Here is a 19,688-nt window from a genome sequence, read left to right as displayed (position 1 = left end):
CGTGCTCACCGATGGGTCTGCTATATATAGCAGTGGGGTTTACATGCTCACTGATGGGTCTGCTATATAGGGCAGTGGGGTTTACGTGCCCACTAATGGGTCTGCTATATAGGGCAGCGGGGTTTACATGCTCACCGATGGTCTGCTGTATATAGCAGTGGGGTTTACGTGCCCACTGATGGGTCTGCTATATAGGGCAGTGGGGTTTACGTGCCCACTGATGGGTCTGCTATATAGGGCAGTGGGGTTTACGTGCTCACTGATGGGTCTGCTATATTGGGCAGTGGGGTTTACGTGCTCACTGATGGGTCTGCTATATATGGCAGTGGGGTTTACGTGCTCACTGATGGGTCTGCTATATATAGCAGTGGGGTTTACGTGCTCACTGATGGGTCTGCTATATATAGCAGTGGGGTTTACGTGCTCACTGATGGGTCTGCTATATATAGCAGTGGGGTTTACGTGCTCACTGATGGGTCTGCTATATATAGCAGTGGGGTTTACGTGCCCACTGATGGGTCTGCTATATATAGCAGTAGGGTTTACGTGTTCACCGATGGGTCTGCAATATATAGTAGTGGGGTTTACGTGCTCACCGATGGGTCTGCTATATATAGCAGTGGGGTTTACGTGCCCACTGATGGGTCTGCTATATAGGGCAGTGGGGTTTACGTGCCCACTGATGGGTCTGCTATATAGGTCAGTGAGGTTTACGTGCTCACCGATGGGTCTGCTATATAGGGCAGTGGGGTTTACGTGCTCACTGATGGGTCTGCTATATAGGGCAGTGGGGTTTACGTGCTCACTGATGGGTCTGCTATATATAGCAGTGGGGTTTACGTGCCCACTGATGGGTCTGCTATATATAGCAGTAGGGTTTACGTGTTCACCGATGGGTCTGCAATATATAGTAGTGGGGTTTACGTGCTCACCGATGGGTCTGCTATATATAGCAGTGGGGTTTACATGCTCACTGATGGGTCTGCTATATAGGGCAGTGGGGTTTACGTGCCCACTAATGGGTCTGCTATATAGGGCAGTGGGGTTTACGTGCTCACCGATGGGTCTGCTGTATATAGCAGTGGGGTTTACATGCTCACTGATGGGTCTGCTATATAGGGCAGTGGGGTTTACGTGCCCACTGATGGGTCTGCTATATAGGGCAGTGGGGTTTACGTGCTCACCGATGGGTCTGCTATATATATAGCAGTGGGGTTTACGTGCTCACTGATGGGTCTGCAATATATAGCAGTGGGGTTTACGTGCCTACTGATGGGTCTGCTATATATAGCAGTGGGGTTTACGTGCTCACTGATGGGTCTGCAATATATAGCAGTGGGGTTTACGTGCCTACTGATGGGTCTGCTATATATAGCAGTGGGGTTTACGTGCTCACCGATAGGTCTGCTATATATAGCAGTGGGGTTTACGTGCTCACCAATGGGTCTGCTATATATAGCAGTGGGGTTTACGTGCTCACTGATGGGTCTGCAATATATATAGCAGTGGGGTTTACGTGCCTACTGATGGGTCTGCAATATATAGCAGTGGGGTTTACGTGCTCACCAATGGGTCTGCTATATATAGCAGTGGGGTTTACGTGCTCACCAGTGGGTCTGCTATATATAGCAGTGGGGTTTACGTGCTCACCGATGGGTCTGCTATATATAGCAGTGGGGTTTACGTGCTCACCGATGGGTCTGCTATATATATAGCAGTGGGGTTTACGTGCTCACCGATGGGTCTGCTATATATAGCAGTGGGGTTTACGTGCTCACTGATGGGTCTGCTATATATAGCAGTGGGGTTTACGTGCTCACCGATGGGTCTGCTATATATATAGCAGTGGGGTTTACGTGCTCACTGATGGGTCTGCTATATATAGCAGTGGGGTTTACGTGCTCACCGATGGGTCTGCTATATATAGCAGTGGGGTTTACGTGCTCACCGATGGGTCTGCTATATATATAGCAGTGGGGTTTACGTGCTCACCGATGGGTCTGCTATATATATAGCAGTGGGGTTTACGTGCTCACTGATGGGTCTGCAATATATAGCAGTGGGGTTTACGTGCCTACTGATGGGTCTGCCATTTAGGGCACTGGGTCCTATGTGGCTGGTCTCCAGCATCAAACTTGTGATCTTATTTCTTCAAAATGAAACATGATTGGCTCATTACGAGAGAAAGGGAAATGGAAACACTTGGACAGAGGTTTCAAAACACTTATTCCCTTCCATTTAATGTTCCTGGATTCAATAATCACACCATCAGTATGCAAATACACCTCTGTTCTGGGCCAAACTAGATTAATGAAATTGTAGAAAGATAAAAGTGCAGAATCGACCTAAACATACCTGTTACTGACACAGTTTAAGAGGTGGTGTTCGGACCCGACGATTGAATATCTTCAGTCTTTAAAAATACATAATTGAGTCACCAAATTATTTTTCCAACAATCACACATCATTCAACTGTGGAGAATTTGACCTTCAAAACTATATCGTCTTACATACAATGGGCTCAATTTTCCCCAGTATTTGCACGTTTTTTTTTGAGCCGGCTGCTTTTTCTGGCCTCACTTAAAAATCCCCAGTTTCCCCAATCAATTTGCACCAGCGTAATTCAGTTAGTTACGATTTTTTAAGTCCGTTTTTTTTTCAGCCAAAGGGGGCGTAACCAGCCACCTACGCCACTTCTGGCCATTTAGGGAAGTTTGGCCAGCTGAGAGTTACTCCAATTCTGATTAGGCCAGCAAGGAAATCAGTGCAGGTAAGGAAATTGGTGCAGCAGCTGCCCAGACACACTGAAAGAATTGAAAAATACATAGCAGCAACTTACCTCCAACCCCGCCCGAAGGCTGTCCGGTCCCATTCTCGGTCCCCACACATACACAGGACGGCTGTGCGGTCCCATTCTCGATCCCCGATTCACACACACACAAAAAAAAAGGAGACACACAAACCGGCGACCAAGAAGACCGGACAGCCTTTGGGTAGGGTTGGAGGTAAGTTGGTGCTATGTGTTTTGCAATTCTTTTAATGTGTTGGGAGCTGGCTGTATACTTCACTTTGCAGCCTCAGCTCGCATTGTGTCCCTGGTTACCATGGCAGCCCGATCTTTTTGACGCAGATCAAGACTCCACCCCAAAACTAAAGGTCGGGTTAGGCCACGCCAAAAAGGAGAGGTGCAACGGGGAAACTTAGGCCCCCCAAAAAATCGGGAGTAACTCTTCAAGTACACCAAAAAAATGCTTTGGGGAAAACTGAGCCCAATATCTTGAAGCAGATTGCTGGCATTACAGTAGCTCGCGTTCTACCTCGGCACGTTCTGTACAGGGCCACAGTGCCACACACACACACTTTATAATGGGACAATCTGTACAGGGATACAGTGTCACTCAAACCCTTTATAATGGGGCAATCTGTACAGGGATACAGTGCCACACAAACCCTTTATAATGGGACAATCTGTACAGGGATACAGTGCCACATAAACCCTTTATAATGGGACAATCTGTACAGGGATACAGTGCCACACAAACCCTTTATAATGGGACAATCTGTACAGGGATACAGTGCCACATAAACCCTTTATAATGGGACAATCTGTACAGGGATACAGTGCCACACAAACCCTTTATAATGGGACGTTATAGCTGTACAGGCGTACAATGCCAAAACAGGAGTGTGAACAGTATTTCTTCTGACATACAGGGGATGGAGGCACAGATGGGAGATTGTGGAGTGTTGCAAGAAGTAAGACAAAAAAAGGAGCGAGTGTCCTGAGGTCAAGTGACATATTCTCAACCTAGGCCCAACTCAGGAAGCTGGAGGACGGCAGCGTGTCTGGGGAGGGTGAAAGGAAATGTTCCACAAGCAGTGAGAGGGGCGCAGTGAGAGAGTGGAGCTGGGGATTGACTCCATTTTGGGTTACAGTATTGAGGGTAATTTGTGACATGATATGTGGTGAGTGTTGCAGGCTCGGGAGGGACCTGTGGGTCCCAAAGCTCCCCGTGGGTCCCAAAGCTCCCCACCGCTGGGGCTTTCCTCGCCTTGTATCTGGCTCTGGTTCTGTTGTAGATTCATTGATAGAGATCGATTGTCATGATTAGTCAACAACTCCATTCATGTTTTATCAGGTGACTACCAGAAGGCAGACTAGATGGACCTCGGTCTTCTTTCATCTAACAATTCCTACGTTCTATTGGCACAGATGGAGAGAGATGTACACAACGAGGAAGAAAAATGTTTCTCTGTCAATTACTTGACTCAGATAATAGCACTGCCCAGGGATCGCTCCACCCAGGGACCGGTCCGCTCCACCCAGGGACCGGTCCGCTCCACCCAGGGACCGGTCCGCTCCACCCAGGGACTACTATGCACAGGGCCCGCTCCGCCCGGGGGTCCGCTCTGCCTGGGGCGGGGTCTGGGTCGGCCCCGCCCATGTCCGGGGTCGGCCCCGCCCAGGCCCGGGGATTCTCCCCTATGTTTGGAAAAGCCAACACTGTTATAAAACACGTAGCTAAAATACCTGATTGACGCCGACTGTTGGGGCAGGTTGTTGCTCCTTGTCTGTGTACTTTTTCCACAGAGATTCAATAGTTAAATACGTTTTCACGGACGTTTCATAAAGTGTCGCACTGGTCACCTGAGAAATTCACAACAGTTAATCACAGACTACATAAAGGTTCAGCAGGATTGCACATCTTCACCACAATATTTATCACCTGTACACCTCATCATTCAGTCATTCCTTTACTGACCCAGGCTGGATTACACCCGCACCTTCTGCTCCCAATCTAACTGCCTGTTAACCGAAACACTGACTGTCAGCAGCTCCTGCAGAAGGCCAAGCAGGAATCATAGACTGTTACAGTACACACACAGGACGATCAGCCCATCAACCCACGCTGGTATCGTTCTCCTCGAGCCACCCAGTCTAATCTCACTCCTGCTCACTCCCCATACCTTTTAATACCCCACCCAGTCTAATTCCACTCTCCTGCTTACTCCCCATACCCTTTAATACCCCACCCAGTCTAATCCCACTCTCCCAATCACTCCCCATACCCTTTAATATCCCACCCAGTCTAATCCCACTCTCCCAATCACTCCCCATACCCTTTAGTATCCCACCCAGTCTAATCCCACTCTCCTACTCGTTCCCTATACCCTTTAGAAATAAATAGATATAAATAGATATGATCTGATAGCCATTACAGAGATGTGGTTGCAAGGTGACCAAGGCTGGGAACTGAATATTCAGGGGTATATGCCTTTTCGGAAAGATAGGCAGAAAGGAAAAGGAGGTGGGTTAGCTCTGTTATGTAGAATCAGTTTGGGTGGAGATAACATATAATAAGGGAAAGGAGTCACTGGTGGGAGTGGTCTGTAGGCCCCCTAACAGTAGCCACTCTGTGGCACAGAGTATAAATCAAGAAATAATAGTGGCTTGTAAGAAAGGTACAGCAATAATCTTGGGCGATTTTAATCTTCATATTGATTGGACAAATCAAATTGACAAAAGTAGCCTTGAGGAATAATTCATAGAGTGCATTCGGACGGTTTCTTGGAACAATGTGGAACCAACCAGGGAGCAGACTATTTTAGGTAATGTGTAATGAGTCTGGATTAATTAATGATCTTGTAGTTAAGAATCCTCTTGGGAAGAGTAATCATAGCATCGTAGAATTTCAAATTCTGTTTGAGGGTGAGAAAGCTAGGTCTCTAACTAGTGTCCTGAACTTAAATACAGGCAATTACAAAGGTATGAAGGCTGATTTGGCTAAAGTTGACTGGGAAAATAGATTAAAGGGTAAGATGGTAGAAAAGTAGTGGTACACATTTAAGGATACATTTCATAACTCTCAGCAAATATATATTCCAGTGAGAAAGAAAGACTCTAATAGAAGGATTGGGAAATTTTTAGAATCCAGCAAAGGACGACTAAATATGACAAAGAGAGGCAAGATAGCTTTCAAGAGTAAACTAGCAAGAAATATAAAACCAGACAGTAAGAGCTTCTACAGGTATATAAAAAGAGTAGCTAAAGTAAACGTTGGTCCCTTAGAGGATGTGACTGGGGAATTAATAATGGGAAACGGCAAATATTTTGTATCAGTCTTCACGGTAGAAGGCACTAAAAGCATCCCAATAATGGATAATTAAGGGGCTATTGGGAGGGGGGAACTTAAAACAATTATCACTGGAGAAAAGCACCAGTCAAACTAATGGGACTAAAGGTGGACAAGTCCCCTGGATTTGATGGCCTGCATCCAAGGGTTTTAAAAGAAGTGGCTGCAGAGATACCAAAATTCCCTGGATTCTGGAAAGGCCCCAGCTGATTGGAAAACTGCAATTGCAATGCCACTATTTAAGAAAGGAGGGAAACAGAAAGGAGGAAACTATAGACCAGTTAGCCTAACATTTGTCATTAGGAAAATGCTGGAGTCCATTATTAAGGAAGTAGTAGCAGGACATTTAGAAAATCATAATGCAGTCAAGCAGAGTCAGCATGGTTTTATGAAAGGGAAATCATGTTTGACAAATGTTGGAAAGTGTGAGGTCATGCACTTTGGCAGAAAAAAATCAAACAGCAAGTTATTATTTAAATGGAGAAAGATTGCTAAGTGCCGCAGTACAGTGGGACCTGGGGGTACTTGTGCATGAAACACAAAAGGGTAGTATGCAGGTACAGCAAGTGATAGAAACATAGAAAATAGGTGCAGGAGTAGGTCATTCGGCCCTTTGAGCCTGCACCACCATTCAATATCATGGCTGATCATTTCCTCAGTACCCTTTTCCTGCTTTCTCTCCATACCCCTTGATCCCTTTAGCCGTAAGGGCCATATCTAACTCCCTCTTGAATATATCCAATGAACTGGCATCAACAACTCTCTGTGGCAGGGAATTCCACAGGTTAACAACTCTCTGAGTGAAGAAGTTTCTACTCATCTCAGTCCTAAATGGCCTACCCCTTATCCTAAGACTGTGTCTCCTGGTTCTAGACTTCCCCAACATCGGGAACATTCTTCCCGCATCTAACCTGTCCAGTCCCGTCAGAATCTTATATGTTTCCATGAGATCCCCTCTCATCCTTCCAGACTCCAGTGTATAAAGGCCCAGTCTCTCCTCATATGTCAGTCCAGCCATCTCTGGAATCAGTCTGGTGAACCTTCGCCGCACTCCCTCAATAGCAAGAACGTCCTTCCTCAGATTAGGAGACCAAAACTAACACAATATTCCAGGTGAGGCCTCACCAAGGCCCTGTACAACAGCAGTAAGACCTCCCTGCTCCTATACTCAAACCCCCTAGCTATGAAGGCCAACATGCCATTTGCCTTCTTCACCGCCTGCTGTACCTGCATGCCAACTTTCAATGACTGATGAACCATGACACCCAGGTCTCATTGCACCTCCCCTTTTCCTAATTTGCCACCATTCAGATAATATTCTGCCTTCCTGTTTTTGCTACCAAAGTGGATAACCTCACATTTATCCACATTATACTGCATCTGCCATGCATTTGCCCACTCACCTAACCTGTCCAAATCACCCTGCAGCCTCTTAGCGTCCTCCTCACAGCTCACACTGCCACCCAGTTTAGTGTTATCTGCAAACTTGGAGATATTGCACTCAATTCCTTCATCCAAATCACTAATGTATATTGTAAAGAGCTGGGGTCCCAGCACTGAGCCCTGCGGCACTCCACTAGTCACTGCCTCCCATTCCGAAAAGGACCCGTTTATCCCGACTCTCTGCTTCCTGTCTGCCAACCAATTCTCTATCCATGCCAGTACATTATCCCCAATATCATGTGCTTTGATTTTGCACACCAATCTCTTATATGGGACCTTGTCAAAGGCCTTTTGAAAGTTCAAATACACCACATCCACTGGTTCTCCCATGTCCGCTCTACTAGATACATCCTCAAAAAATTCCAGAAGGTTTGTCAAGCATGATTTCCCTTTCATAAATCCATGCTGACTTGGACCGATCCTGTCACTGCTTTCCAAATGCGCTGCTATTTCATCCTTAATAATTGATTCCAACATTTTCCCCACTACTGATGTCAGGCTATAATTACCCGTTTTCTCTCTCCTTCCTTTTTTAAAAAGTGGTGTTACATTAGCTACCCTCCGGTCCATAGGAACTGATCCAGAGTCGATAGACTGTTGGAAAATGATCACCAATGCATCCACTATTTCTAGGGCCTCTTCCTTAAGTATTCTGGGATGCAGACAATCAGGCCCCGGAGATTTATCGGCCTTCAATCCCATCAATTTCCCTCCTAATAGGGATATCCTTCAGTTTCTCCTTCTCACTAGACCCTTGGTCCCCTAGTACATCCGGAAGGTTATCTGTGTCTTCCTTCGTGAAGACAGAACCAAAGTATTTGTTCAATTGGTCTGCCATTTCTTTGATCCCCATTATAAATTCACTTGAGTCTGACTGCAAGGGACCTACGTCTTCACTAATCTTTTTCTCTTCACATATCTATAGAAGCTTTTGCAGTCAGTTTTTGTGTTCCCGGTAAGCTTCCTCTCGTACTCAGTCTCCCCCCTCCTAATTAAACCCTTTCTCCTCCTCTGCTGAATTCTAAATTTCTCCCAATCCTCAGGTTTGCTGCTTTTTCTGGCCAATTTATATGCTTCTTCCTTGGATCTAACACAATCCTTAATTTCCCTTGTTAGCCACGGTTGAGCCACCTTCCCCGTTTTATTTTTACTCCAGACAGGGATGTACAATTGTTGAAGTTTATCCATGTGATCTATAAATGTTTGCCATTGCCTATCCACCGTCAACCATTTAAGTTTCATTTTCCAGTCTATTCTAGCCAATTCACGCCTCATACCGTCAAAAGTTAGCTTTCCTTAAGTTCAGGACCCTAGTTTCTGAATTAACTGTGTCACTCTCCATCTTAATAAAGAATTCTAGCATATTATGGTCACTCTTCCCCAAGGGGCCTCGCACAACAAGATTGCTAATTAGTCCTTTCTCATTACACATCACCCAGTCTAGGATGGCCAGCTCTCTAGTTGACCAGGAAGGCCAATGGTATCTTTATTGCAAAGGGGATGGAGTATAAAAGTAGGGAATTCTTGCTACAGCTGTACAAGGTATTGGTGCGGCCACACTTGGAATACTGCATGCAGTTTTGGTTTCCATATTTACGAAAGGATATACTTGCTTTGGAGGCAGTTCAGGGAAGGTTCACTAGGTTGATTCCAGAGATGAGGGGGTTGACTTATGAGGAAAGGCTGAGAAAGGCTCATTGGAATTCAGAAGAATGAGAGGTGATCTTATCGAAACTTGTAAGATTATGAGGGGGATTGACAAGGTGGATGCAGAGAGGATGTTTCCACTGATGGGCGAGACTAGTACGAGAGGGCATGATCTTAGAATAAGGGGCCGCCCATTTAAAACAGAGATGAGGAGGAATTTCTTCTCTCAGAGCGTTCTAAATCTGTGGAATTTGCTGCCTCAAGAGAGCTGTGGAAGCTGGGACATTGAATAAAGTTAAGACAGAAATAGACAGTTTCTTGAGCGATAAGGGGTTATGGAGAGCAGGCGGGGAGTGGAGCTGAGTCCATGATCAGATCAACCATGATCTAATTGAATGACGGAGCAGGCTCAAGGGGCCGTATGGCCTACTCCTGTTCCTATTTCTTATGTTTTTATGTTCTTAAATTTGCTGGAGTTTTTTTTGAGGATGTAACGAGCAGGGTGGTAAAGTGGAACCAGTAGATGGCGTGTATTTGGATTTCTAGAAGGCATTCAATAAGGTGCCACATAAAAGGTTACTGTGCAAGATAAGAGCTCACGGGGTTGGGGGTAATATATTAGCAAGGGTAGAGGATTGGCTAACCAGCAGAAAACAGAGTGTTGGGATAAATGGGTTATTTTCAGGTTGGCAAACTGTAACTAGTGGGGTGCCACAGGGATTAGTGCTGGGGCCTCAACTATTTACAATCGATATTAATGACTTGGATGAAGGGACCGAGAGTAATGTAGCCAAATTTGCTGATGATATAAAGATAGGTGGGAAAGCAAGTTGTGAGGAGGACGCAATGAATCTGCAGAGGGATATAGACAGACTGAGTGGGCAAATATTTGGCAGATGGAGTATAATGTGGGGAAATGTGAGGTTATCCACTTTGGAAGGAAAAATAAAAAAGCAAATGATTATTTAAATGGGGTGATATTTTAAAATGTTGTGGTACAGAAGGATCTGGGGATCCTTGTGCATGAAACACAAAAAGTTAGCATGCAGGTACAGCAAGTAATTAGGAAGGCAAATGGAATATTGGCCTTTATTGGAGGAGTATAAAAGCAGAGAAGTCCTGCTACAACTGTACAGGGTATTGGTGAGACCACACCTGGAGTACTGCGTACAGTTTTGGTCTCCTCATTTAAGGAGGGATATACTTGCATTAGAGGCAGTTCAGAGAAGGTTCACTAGGTTGATTCCTGAGATGAAGGGGTTGTCATATGAAGAAAGGTTGAGCAGGTTGGGCCTATACTCATTGGAGTTTAGAAGAATGAAAGGTGATCTTATTGAAACGTATAAGATTCTGAGGGGGCTTAATAGGGTAGATGCAGAGAGGATGTTTCCCCTCGTGAGGGGATCTAGAACTAGGGAGCATAGTTTCAGAATAAGGGGTTGCCCATTTAAAATGCAAATGAGGAGGAATTTTTTCTCTGAGGGTTGTGAATCTTTGGAATTCTCGACTTGAGAGAGCTGTAGAGGCTGGATCATTGAATATATTTAAGGTGGAGATAGCAGATTTCTGAACGATAAGGGAGTCGTCAAGAAAGGTTGAGCAGGTTGGGCCTATACTCATTGGAGTTTAGAAGAATGAGAGGTAATCTCATTGAAACGTATTAAGATTCTGAGGGGGTTTAATAGGGTAGATGCAGAGAGGATGTTTCCCCTTGTATGGGGAGCGGGCAGGGAGGTGGAGTTAAGGCCAAGATCAGATCAGCCATGATCTTACTGAATGGCAGAGCAGGTTCGAGGGGCCAGATGGCCTACTCCTGCTCCTATTTCTTACGTTCTTTAATATCCCACCTAGTCTAATCCCACTCTCCTGCTCACTTCACATACCCTTTAATATCCCACCCACTCTAATCCCACTCTATGGATGTCCTGGATAATATTTATCCTCAATCAAGATCAGCAAAACAGATTTTCTGGTCAGTAGTGTCAGTTGTGGCTCAGTGGGTAGCACTCTCGCCTCAGTGTCAAAAGGCTGTGGGTTCAAGTCCCACTCCAGAGACTTGAGCACAGAAATCTAGACTGACTCTCTAGTGTAGTGCTGAGGGAGCGCTGCGCTGTTGGAGGTGCCGTCTTTTGGATGAAACGTTAAACCGAAGCCCTCTCAGATGGCGTAAAAAAATCCCAGGGCACTGTTTCGAAGAAGAACAGGGGAGTTATTCCCAGTGCTCAAATTGGCTGCCACGTTTCCTACATTACAACAGTGAGTGCACTGGGAAAGTACTTCATTGGCTGTAAAGCAGATTGGAGCATCCTGAGATTGCGAAAGGCACGATAGAAATGCATTCCTTTCTTTGGTATGTTCTTTAAACAACAGCAAGCTTGAAGTTGAAAAATGTTCTAGCGCACTTCATACAGATATTAAACCTGTTTCGATAGTTTCAATATTTGCTCAGAACCATGAGGGAGGGAGCCAGGCAGTGCTGTAACAATAAAAGTGTTTATTAACGATAAAATTGATTCCGTGTATGTATAAATGTTAAAAGTGTAGATTATATGGAAAAGCTGCAGTGTTGAAACAAAATGGAAGCTCACAGACTTCCAGCATATTGTTTGTATATTATCTTCTGGCTGGACAGAGCTTAAAGGAACAAAGGTGTTAGTTGGAAAGCCATTAACCTGGTCAAGCAGTGGCGCCGGCCCTCCAAACAGACACATGTATGAGGAGAAGCCAATCAGGAACGGCCCTGGAACCAAGATCCAACCCTGAGGCTTCCTGGTTTTAAGAGGTATAAAAACTCAAGCCAAAGATTGCTATGTCTCTTTTCCTAAGCACACAGCAAAAGGCAGGACCTCTCTCTACAAAGGAGCAGGCCGTGTGCTTTGCCAGAGAGAAGTGACGTATATCTTTTTATAAATCATTATTGTAACACTGTATCTGTTGTAACTAAGTCGATCCGTAGACTAGCTGATGACTGCTGTTTCTCTGATAAGACGTGCATGTGTGTTTAATAAACGATTCCAAATTGTTTTAAAAGAATCAGTTTCATCGTCAATTTAATGCCCGAGAGTTAGAAATCTTACAGTGCTGTAGGCCAGGAGGTCATGGCCTCACCTTGAGCCGCAGGTGGCCGATTGGAGAATGGCCCAGATCCCTTCACTCATGTCACATAAAAGGTTACTGTACAAGATAAAAGTTCACGGCGCTGGGGGTAATATATTAGCATGGATAGAGGATCGGCTAACGAACAGAAAACAGAAAGTAGGGATAAATGGTTTATTCTCGGCAATCAGTAACTAGTGGGGTGCCGCAGGGATCAGTGCTGGGGCCTCAACTATTTACAATCTATATTAATGACTTGGATGAAGGGACGGAGTGTAACGTAGCCAAGTTTGCTGATGATACAAAGATGGGAGGAAAAGCAACGTGTGAGGAGGACACAAAAAATCTGCAAAAGGACACAGACAGGCTACGGGGTGAGTGGGCAAAAATTTGGCAGATGGAGTATAATGCTAGAAAGTGTGAGGCACTTTGGCAGAAAAAAATCAAAGAGCAAGTTACTATTTAAATGGAGAAAGATTGCAAAGTGCTGCAATATAGCGGGACCTGGGGGGTTCCTGGTGCATGAAACACAAAAGGTTAGTATGCAGGTACAGCAAGTGATCAGGAAGGCCAATTATTCTTGGCCTTCATTGCAAAGGGGATGGAGTATAAAAGCAGGAAAGTCTTGCTACAATTGTACAGGGTATTGGCGAGGCCACACCTGAAATACTGCGTGTAGTTTTGGTTTCCATATTTACGAAAGGATATACTTTCTTTGGAGGCAGTTCAGAGAAGATTCACAAGGCTGATTCCAGAGATGAGGGGGTTGAATTATGAGGAAAGGTTGAGTAGGTTGGGCCTCTACTCATTGGAATTCAGAAGAATGAGAGGTGATCTTATCGAAACGTATAAAATTATGAGGGGGCTTGACAAGGTGAATGCAGAGAGGATGTTTCCACTGATAGGGGAAACTAGAACTAGAAGGCATCATCTTAGAATAAGGGGCCGCCCATTTAAAACTGAGATGAGGAGAAATTTCTTCTCTGAGGGTTGTAAATCTGTGGAATTCACTGCCTCAGAGAGCTGTGGAAGCTGGGACATTGAATAAATTTAAGACAGAAATAGACAGTTTCTTAAACGATAAGGGGATAAGGGGTTATGGGGAGCGGGCAGGGAAGTGGATCTGAGTCCATGATTGGATCAGCCATGATCGTATTAAATGGTGGGCAGGCTCGAGGGGCCGTATGGCCTACTCCTGCTCCTATTTCTTATGTTCTTCTAACACCTCGGAGGTACCGGCTGGGGTTGGATGTGGCTCGGAGGTGGGATGCGATGAGAGGGAGAAAGAATGGTTCGGTTGGGGGTGGGGGTGGGGGGGGTGAGAAAAAAAGACTTGCATTTCTATAGCACCTTTCATGACCACCGGACGTCCCAAAACGCTTCACAGTCAATTAAGTATTTTGGAAGGTTTGTCACTCAAGTCGCTGGAGAAATACCACCAACGATGTCTCCGCAAGATCCTACAAATCCCCTGGGAGGACAGACGCACCAACATGAGTGCCCTCGACCAGGCCAACAACCCCAGCATTGACCACACTTGATCAGCTCCACTGGGCAGGCCACATTGTCTGCATACCAGACATGAGACTCCCAAAGCAAGCGCTCTACTCGGAACTCCTTCACGGCAAACAAGCCAAAAGGTGGGCAGAGGAAGCATTACAGGGACATCCTCAACGCCTCCCTGAAAAAGTGCAACATCCTCACTGACACCTGGGAGTCCCTGGCCAAAGACCGCCCTAAGTGGAGGAAGTGCATCCGGGCGGGCGCTGAGCACCCCGAGTCTCATCGCCGAGAGCATGCAGAAATCAAGCACAGGCAGCAGAAGGAGTGCATGGCAAACCAGATTCCCCACTCAACCTTTCCCTCAACGACTATCTGTCCCGACCTGCGACAGGGACTGTGGCTCTCGTATTGGACTGTTCAGCCACCTAAGGACTCATTTTAAGAGTCTTCCTCGATTCCGAGGGACTGCCTATGATGATAATGAATGTGGGAAACGCGGCAGCCAATTTGCGCATAGCAAGATTCCACAAACAGCAATGTGATAATGACCAGATAACACTAATAATGTAGAGAGACTGTAAAAGTCCTTGTACTCCACTGAACCAATCTGTACATCCCTGTCTGAAGCAACTGGGATTCAAAAAAACCACTCACCTTTGCTGCTTCAATAGTTTCTTGAGGATAATACAAAGAGCCACAGGCCGCGACAAACCCACAAGAATAGACCACTTTCCTCACACGGGAACCTGTCAAATGCATCAAAATCAGAATAAAAGAATTGAAATGAAACAAGTGGCAGCTAGCACAGAGCGAAAAGCACCAGGAACAACTTGAGGAAATCGCCTCCTCATCTGGAGAGGCTCTTGTAACCAGCCAGCTGGCAATTCAATATACAACTGAGTCTGGTGTTGGGGAACAGGGGGGTGGGGTGGGGGAAAGAGAGTCACAGGAACAGAGGACAAGGCCAATTAGCCCCAAAACAGATCACAACTCACAGCCCCCATATCGAGGGTCAGTTTGGCCGAGTGTCAGCACTCTTGCCTGCGTCAGAAGGTGGTGGGTTCAAGCCCCACTGTGGATTGGAGAGCAGCAATCTCGGCCGGCACTCCCAGTGCAGCACTGCCAGGGATGGGAGGGTAAAACCACGGCCCCCGTCTGCCTGTTCAGTGACTTGGGTAAAAGGCCCCACGTTGCAAGTCGCAAAGCAACAAGAAGTTGTCCTGGTGCCCTGACCAACATTGTTCCAGGTCATTCCCATCCCGGTGCTGCTGGTGGGATCTTGCTGTGCACAAATAGGCCATCTCGTTTGCCTACCCAACAACAATGACTTTACTTCACGAGCAATACATTGTCCACAAAACTCTCTGGAACACTCTGACACTGTGAATGGTGTTATATACATGCAATTTCTTTCCTTTTTGTCATTTTGCTGTCCCCTCGCCTCCTGGTGACAGGAAGTTATTCCTTGCCCTCAAGCTCCCCACGGCCACGCGCCCACCCCCCCCCCGCCCCGGCCCCTCTCTCACACAAAGTACATCGCAGGTCAGAGCATTCTTAGCCAGTCACCTGGTTAGTGGAGATAGGAGGGGTGGTATATTGGACACGCAAACTGACAGAAATACGGGGCTCAGGTAAACCCTGCCTGTAAGGTGGTCATGGGCAGTGTCCTGGGAAGAACGCACCCAGAGTACTGTGACCCGTTTAGGTTACTGAGACACCAAGCCACAGAGCGGGTGCAGAGAAAAGCCATTGGGCTGACCCCTGGTGTCGAAGGATTGAGTTATCTGGCAAGACTGGGAAAGCTGGGCCTCAATATACCCGTGAGAGGCGGCACTGGAAGGGGATAGAAACATAGAAACATAGAAAATAGGTGCAGGAGTAGGCCATTCGGCCCTTCTAGCCTGCACCGCCATTCAATGAGTTCATGGCTGAACATTCAACTTCAGTACCCCATTCCTGCTTTCTCGCCATACCCCTTGATCCCCCTAGCAGTAAGGACCTCATCTAACTCCTTTTTGAATATATTTAGTGAATTGGCCGCAACAACTTTCTGTGGTAGAGAATTCCACAGGTTCACCACTCTCTGGGTGAAGAAGTTCCTCCGCATCTCGGTCCTAAATGGCTTACCCCTTATCCTTAGACTGTGACCCCTGGTTCTGGACTTCCCCAACATTGGGAACATTCTTCCTGCATCTAACCTGTCTAACCCCGTCAGAATTTTATATGTTTCTATGAGGTCCCCTCTCATTCTTCTGAACTCCAGTGAATACAAGCCCAGTTGATCCAGTCTTTCTTGATAGGTCAGTCCCGCCATCCCGGGAATCAGTCTGGTGAACCTTCGCTGCACTCCCTCAATAGCAAGAATGTCCTTCCTCAGGTTAGGAGACCAAAACTGTACACAATACTCCAGGTGTGGCCTCACCAATGCCCTGTACAACTGTAGCAACACCTCCCTGCCCCTGTACTCAAATCCCCTTGCTATGAAGGCCAACATGCCATTTGCTTTCTTAACCGCCTGCTGCACCTGCATGCCAACCTTCAATGACTGATGTACCATGACACCCAGGTCTCTTTGCACCTCCCCTTTTCCTAATCTGTCACCATTCAGATAATAGTCTGTCTCTCTGTTTTTACCACCAAAGTGGATAACCTCACATTTATCCACATTATACTTCATCTGCCATGCATTTGCCCACTCACCTAACCTATCCAAGTCGCTCTGCAGCCTCACAGCATCCTCCTCGCAGCTCACACTGCCACCCAACTTAGTGTCATCCGCAAATTTGGAGATACTACATTTAATCCCCTCATCTAAATCATTAATGTACAGTGTAAACAGCTGGGGCCCCAGCACAGAACCTTGCGGTACCCCACTAGTCACTGCCTGCCATTCTGAAAAGTATCCATTTACTCCTACTCTTTGCTTCCTGTCTGACAACCAGTTCTCAATCCATGTCAGTACACTACCCCCAATCCCATGTGCTCTAACTTTGCACATCAATCTCTTGTGTGGGACCTTGTCGAACGCCTTCTGAAAGTCCAAATATACCACATCAACTGGTTCTCCCTTATCCACTCTACTGGAAACATCCTCAAAAAATTCCAGAAGATTTGTGAAGCATGATTTCCCTTTCACAAATCCATGCTGACTTGGACCTATCATGTCACCTCTTTCCAAATGCACTGCTATGACATCCTTAATAATTGATTCCATCATTTTACCCACTACCGATGTCAGGCTGACCGGTCTATAATTCCCTGTTTTCTCTCTCCCTCCTTTTTTAAAAAGTGGGGTTACATTGGCTACCCTCCACTCCATAGGAACTGATCCAGAGTCAATGGAATGTTGGAAAATGACTGTCAACGCATCCACTATTTCCAAGGCCACCTCCTTAAGTACTCTGGGATGCAGTCCATCAGGATCTTACACATATTAAAGGGCTTTGATAAAATAAATCCAGAGCAATACTTCAAGGTTTGTCAGGCTAGTAGGTTGCACAGAAATCGCTGACTAGCCACAGGGGAGGTTATGGTGACACCATTTTATCCACAAGCGCTCATTTTAGTAGAAACTACCTCACACACAATACAGGTCAATCACTTCACAGGTGTGTTTACTGAACAAATATCTGCCAGCGTTCGGTCCCCAAGGGCGTAAAGCAGCCACAACGTTCAAATAACACTCGCACAATCTGCTTTTCCTCTTACCATTTTATCAACAAATGCACAAAAGGGTTAAAGTTCACCGGCATGCGCCGTGTGAATGAGTATTGAGATCACACGCTCAACGACGGTGTCTATTACTCATTGCTCAATCACAAATTCAATTAGCCTCATCTGGATTCCCAACTGTCCCTATGTGGCTGGTGGTACGACCGAGGTTTTAGGTGGCAGTCGGACGAGAGGGCTGTGGCTGGTGAGGTGACCAGGGTCAGGGACCTGCTCGATGGCGGAGGAGCGGGCTGGATGGCGCCAGACACACTGGCGCGGCGCCTAAATTTGGCCGACGTCCGCTGCGCAGCCGATGCCATTGAGTCGCTAAAAACAGCTCTGGGCCCTGACTCCGTTAGGTGTATCGAGGAGGCTCAAGCACGTGGGGAGATCCCGTCCGAACTGACCCCCGTCCGGACGGAATTCTTCATCGGCGCCAAACCCCGGAACCTCCCTCGGGAGCCGGCGCCTCAACTTGAGCTGCCTCGGGGAAATCCCCTCCGTGCCTTTCAGTTCTGCGCGGAGGGGTTTCCTGTACGGGCTGCTCCTGCACACTCTCAATCTTGCCATCCTCGTCTGCCGTCCAGACACGCCATGGCGCACCATCTTGCCGTCCGGAGGAGGCGAGGGTCCCCGATGGAGTGCACTCTATGCGGGAGTCCTCCCATTATTTATCGGGGACCTGGCCTGGAGGGTGGTGCACAGAGCAGTCCCGTGCAATAAATGTTTAAGCCGGTTCACAGGCTCCCAGGCCGCCTGCAATTTCTGCGGTCTGGAAGAGTCCGTGTTCCACGTTTTTATTGAATGGGCGAGGTTGCAGCCCCCGTTTCATTATTTAAAGGGGCTGCTCCTCAATTTCTGGTTGCACTTCAGTCCCACACTCCTGATCTTTGGGCACCCTGTGCGGAGGGGAGCAGGTAGGTCTGAGGGCCTCCTCGTAGGACTGCTCCTGGGCACGGCCAAGGGTGCTATCAGCCGGTCCAAGCAGCGGGAGGTCGAGGGGGTCGTTCAGCCTGACTGCCTGCCTCTCTTCCGCGCCTACATCCGAGCCAGGGTGTCCTTGGAGATGGAGCACGCGGTGTCCACCGGTACGCTCGCGGCCTTCCGCGAGAGGTGGGCACCAGAGGGACTGGAGTACATCGTTACCCCCGGCAACCAAATTTTAATTTGATTTTATTTGTTTTAAAGTTTAATTTGTTTTAATTGCCGGGTTTTAGTGTCCCCCTCCCCTTTTATAGGGGGCACTTGTAAATTATATGATTTTAATGCCCTAAAAAAAAAATCACAAGGAATAAAAAAAACACAAAAAGAAAGAAAAAAAGAGGGCAGTTATAAGTGTCTGGAGTGTCCCCCAGATCGGGGGGCACGCGATCTAATGTTTATTTGTACTCTTCAAAAGAGTTGTGGCTGGTGGTTCATGTATTGGACAACACTGGACCAGAACCATCATCAGCATAGGCAGTCCCTTGGAATCGAGGAAGACTTGCTTCCACTCTTAACACGAGTCCTTCGGTGGCTGAACAGTCCAATACAAGAACCACAGTCCCTGTCACAGGTGGAACAAATAGTCGTTGAGGGAAAGGGAGGGTGGGACAGGTTTGCTGCATGTGCTTGATTTCTGCATGCTCTCGGCGATGAGTCTCGAGGTACTCAGCGCCCTCCCGGATGAACTTCCTCCACTTATGGCGGTCTTTGGCCAGGGACTCCCAGAACAATGCACAGAACAAGGAGCAGAGGGCAAAAGTGGGGAAAGAAAAGTGGCAGCGGAACGCAAAAGCTCTGAGGAAATTCACCCCTCTGGAATAATCTCGGGGCCGGGCCAGACTGAGTTCCTGGACTACTTTCGATTGCCTAAGTGGGCTGGAGAGGGATTTTCCAGATTTTTCTCCCCGAATTGGCCTGGGTTCTTCATCTGTTTTATTCGTCCCTCCCAGGTAATTACAGGACTCTGGGTGGGGTGGACAGTGCAGATATTGAGATACAACAACAACTTGTATTTGTATAGCGCCTTTAATGTGGTCAAATGTCCCAAAGCACTCCCCTAGGAGTATTATGTGATACAAATTTGACACAGAGCCGTATAAGTAGAAATTGGCGCAGGTGACCAAAAAGAGGTATGTTTTAAAGAGCGTCTTGAAGGAGGAAAGAGAGGTA

The 19,688-nt window shown here is 46.8% G+C and overlaps 1 protein-coding gene across 4 annotated transcripts in view; it reads right to left on the bottom strand.

The window, feature by feature from the left end:
- LOC139276313 (MICOS complex subunit MIC26-like) overlaps positions 1-19,688 on the bottom strand; it is a 62,682-nt gene that overhangs the window by 15,198 nt on the left and 27,796 nt on the right. For all 4 annotated transcript variants that reach the window (XM_070894113.1, XM_070894117.1, XM_070894116.1 and 1 more), the window contains 3 exons: positions 14,478-14,569; positions 4,532-4,648; positions 2,356-2,413 (listed from right to left, as the gene is read on the bottom strand). In XM_070894113.1, the coding sequence (XP_070750214.1) occupies positions 2,372-2,413; positions 4,532-4,648; positions 14,478-14,569 (251 nt within the window). In that variant the 3' untranslated portion in view covers positions 2,356-2,371. The remainder of the gene's footprint in view (positions 1-2,355; positions 2,414-4,531; positions 4,649-14,477; positions 14,570-19,688) is intronic.

The sequence above is a fragment of the Pristiophorus japonicus genome, chromosome 11 (assembly GCF_044704955.1).
Source record: "Pristiophorus japonicus isolate sPriJap1 chromosome 11, sPriJap1.hap1, whole genome shotgun sequence".
In the NCBI taxonomy this organism is placed as follows: Eukaryota; Metazoa; Chordata; class Chondrichthyes; family Pristiophoridae; genus Pristiophorus; species Pristiophorus japonicus.
This window is presented reverse-complemented; position numbering and strand designations above follow the sequence as displayed.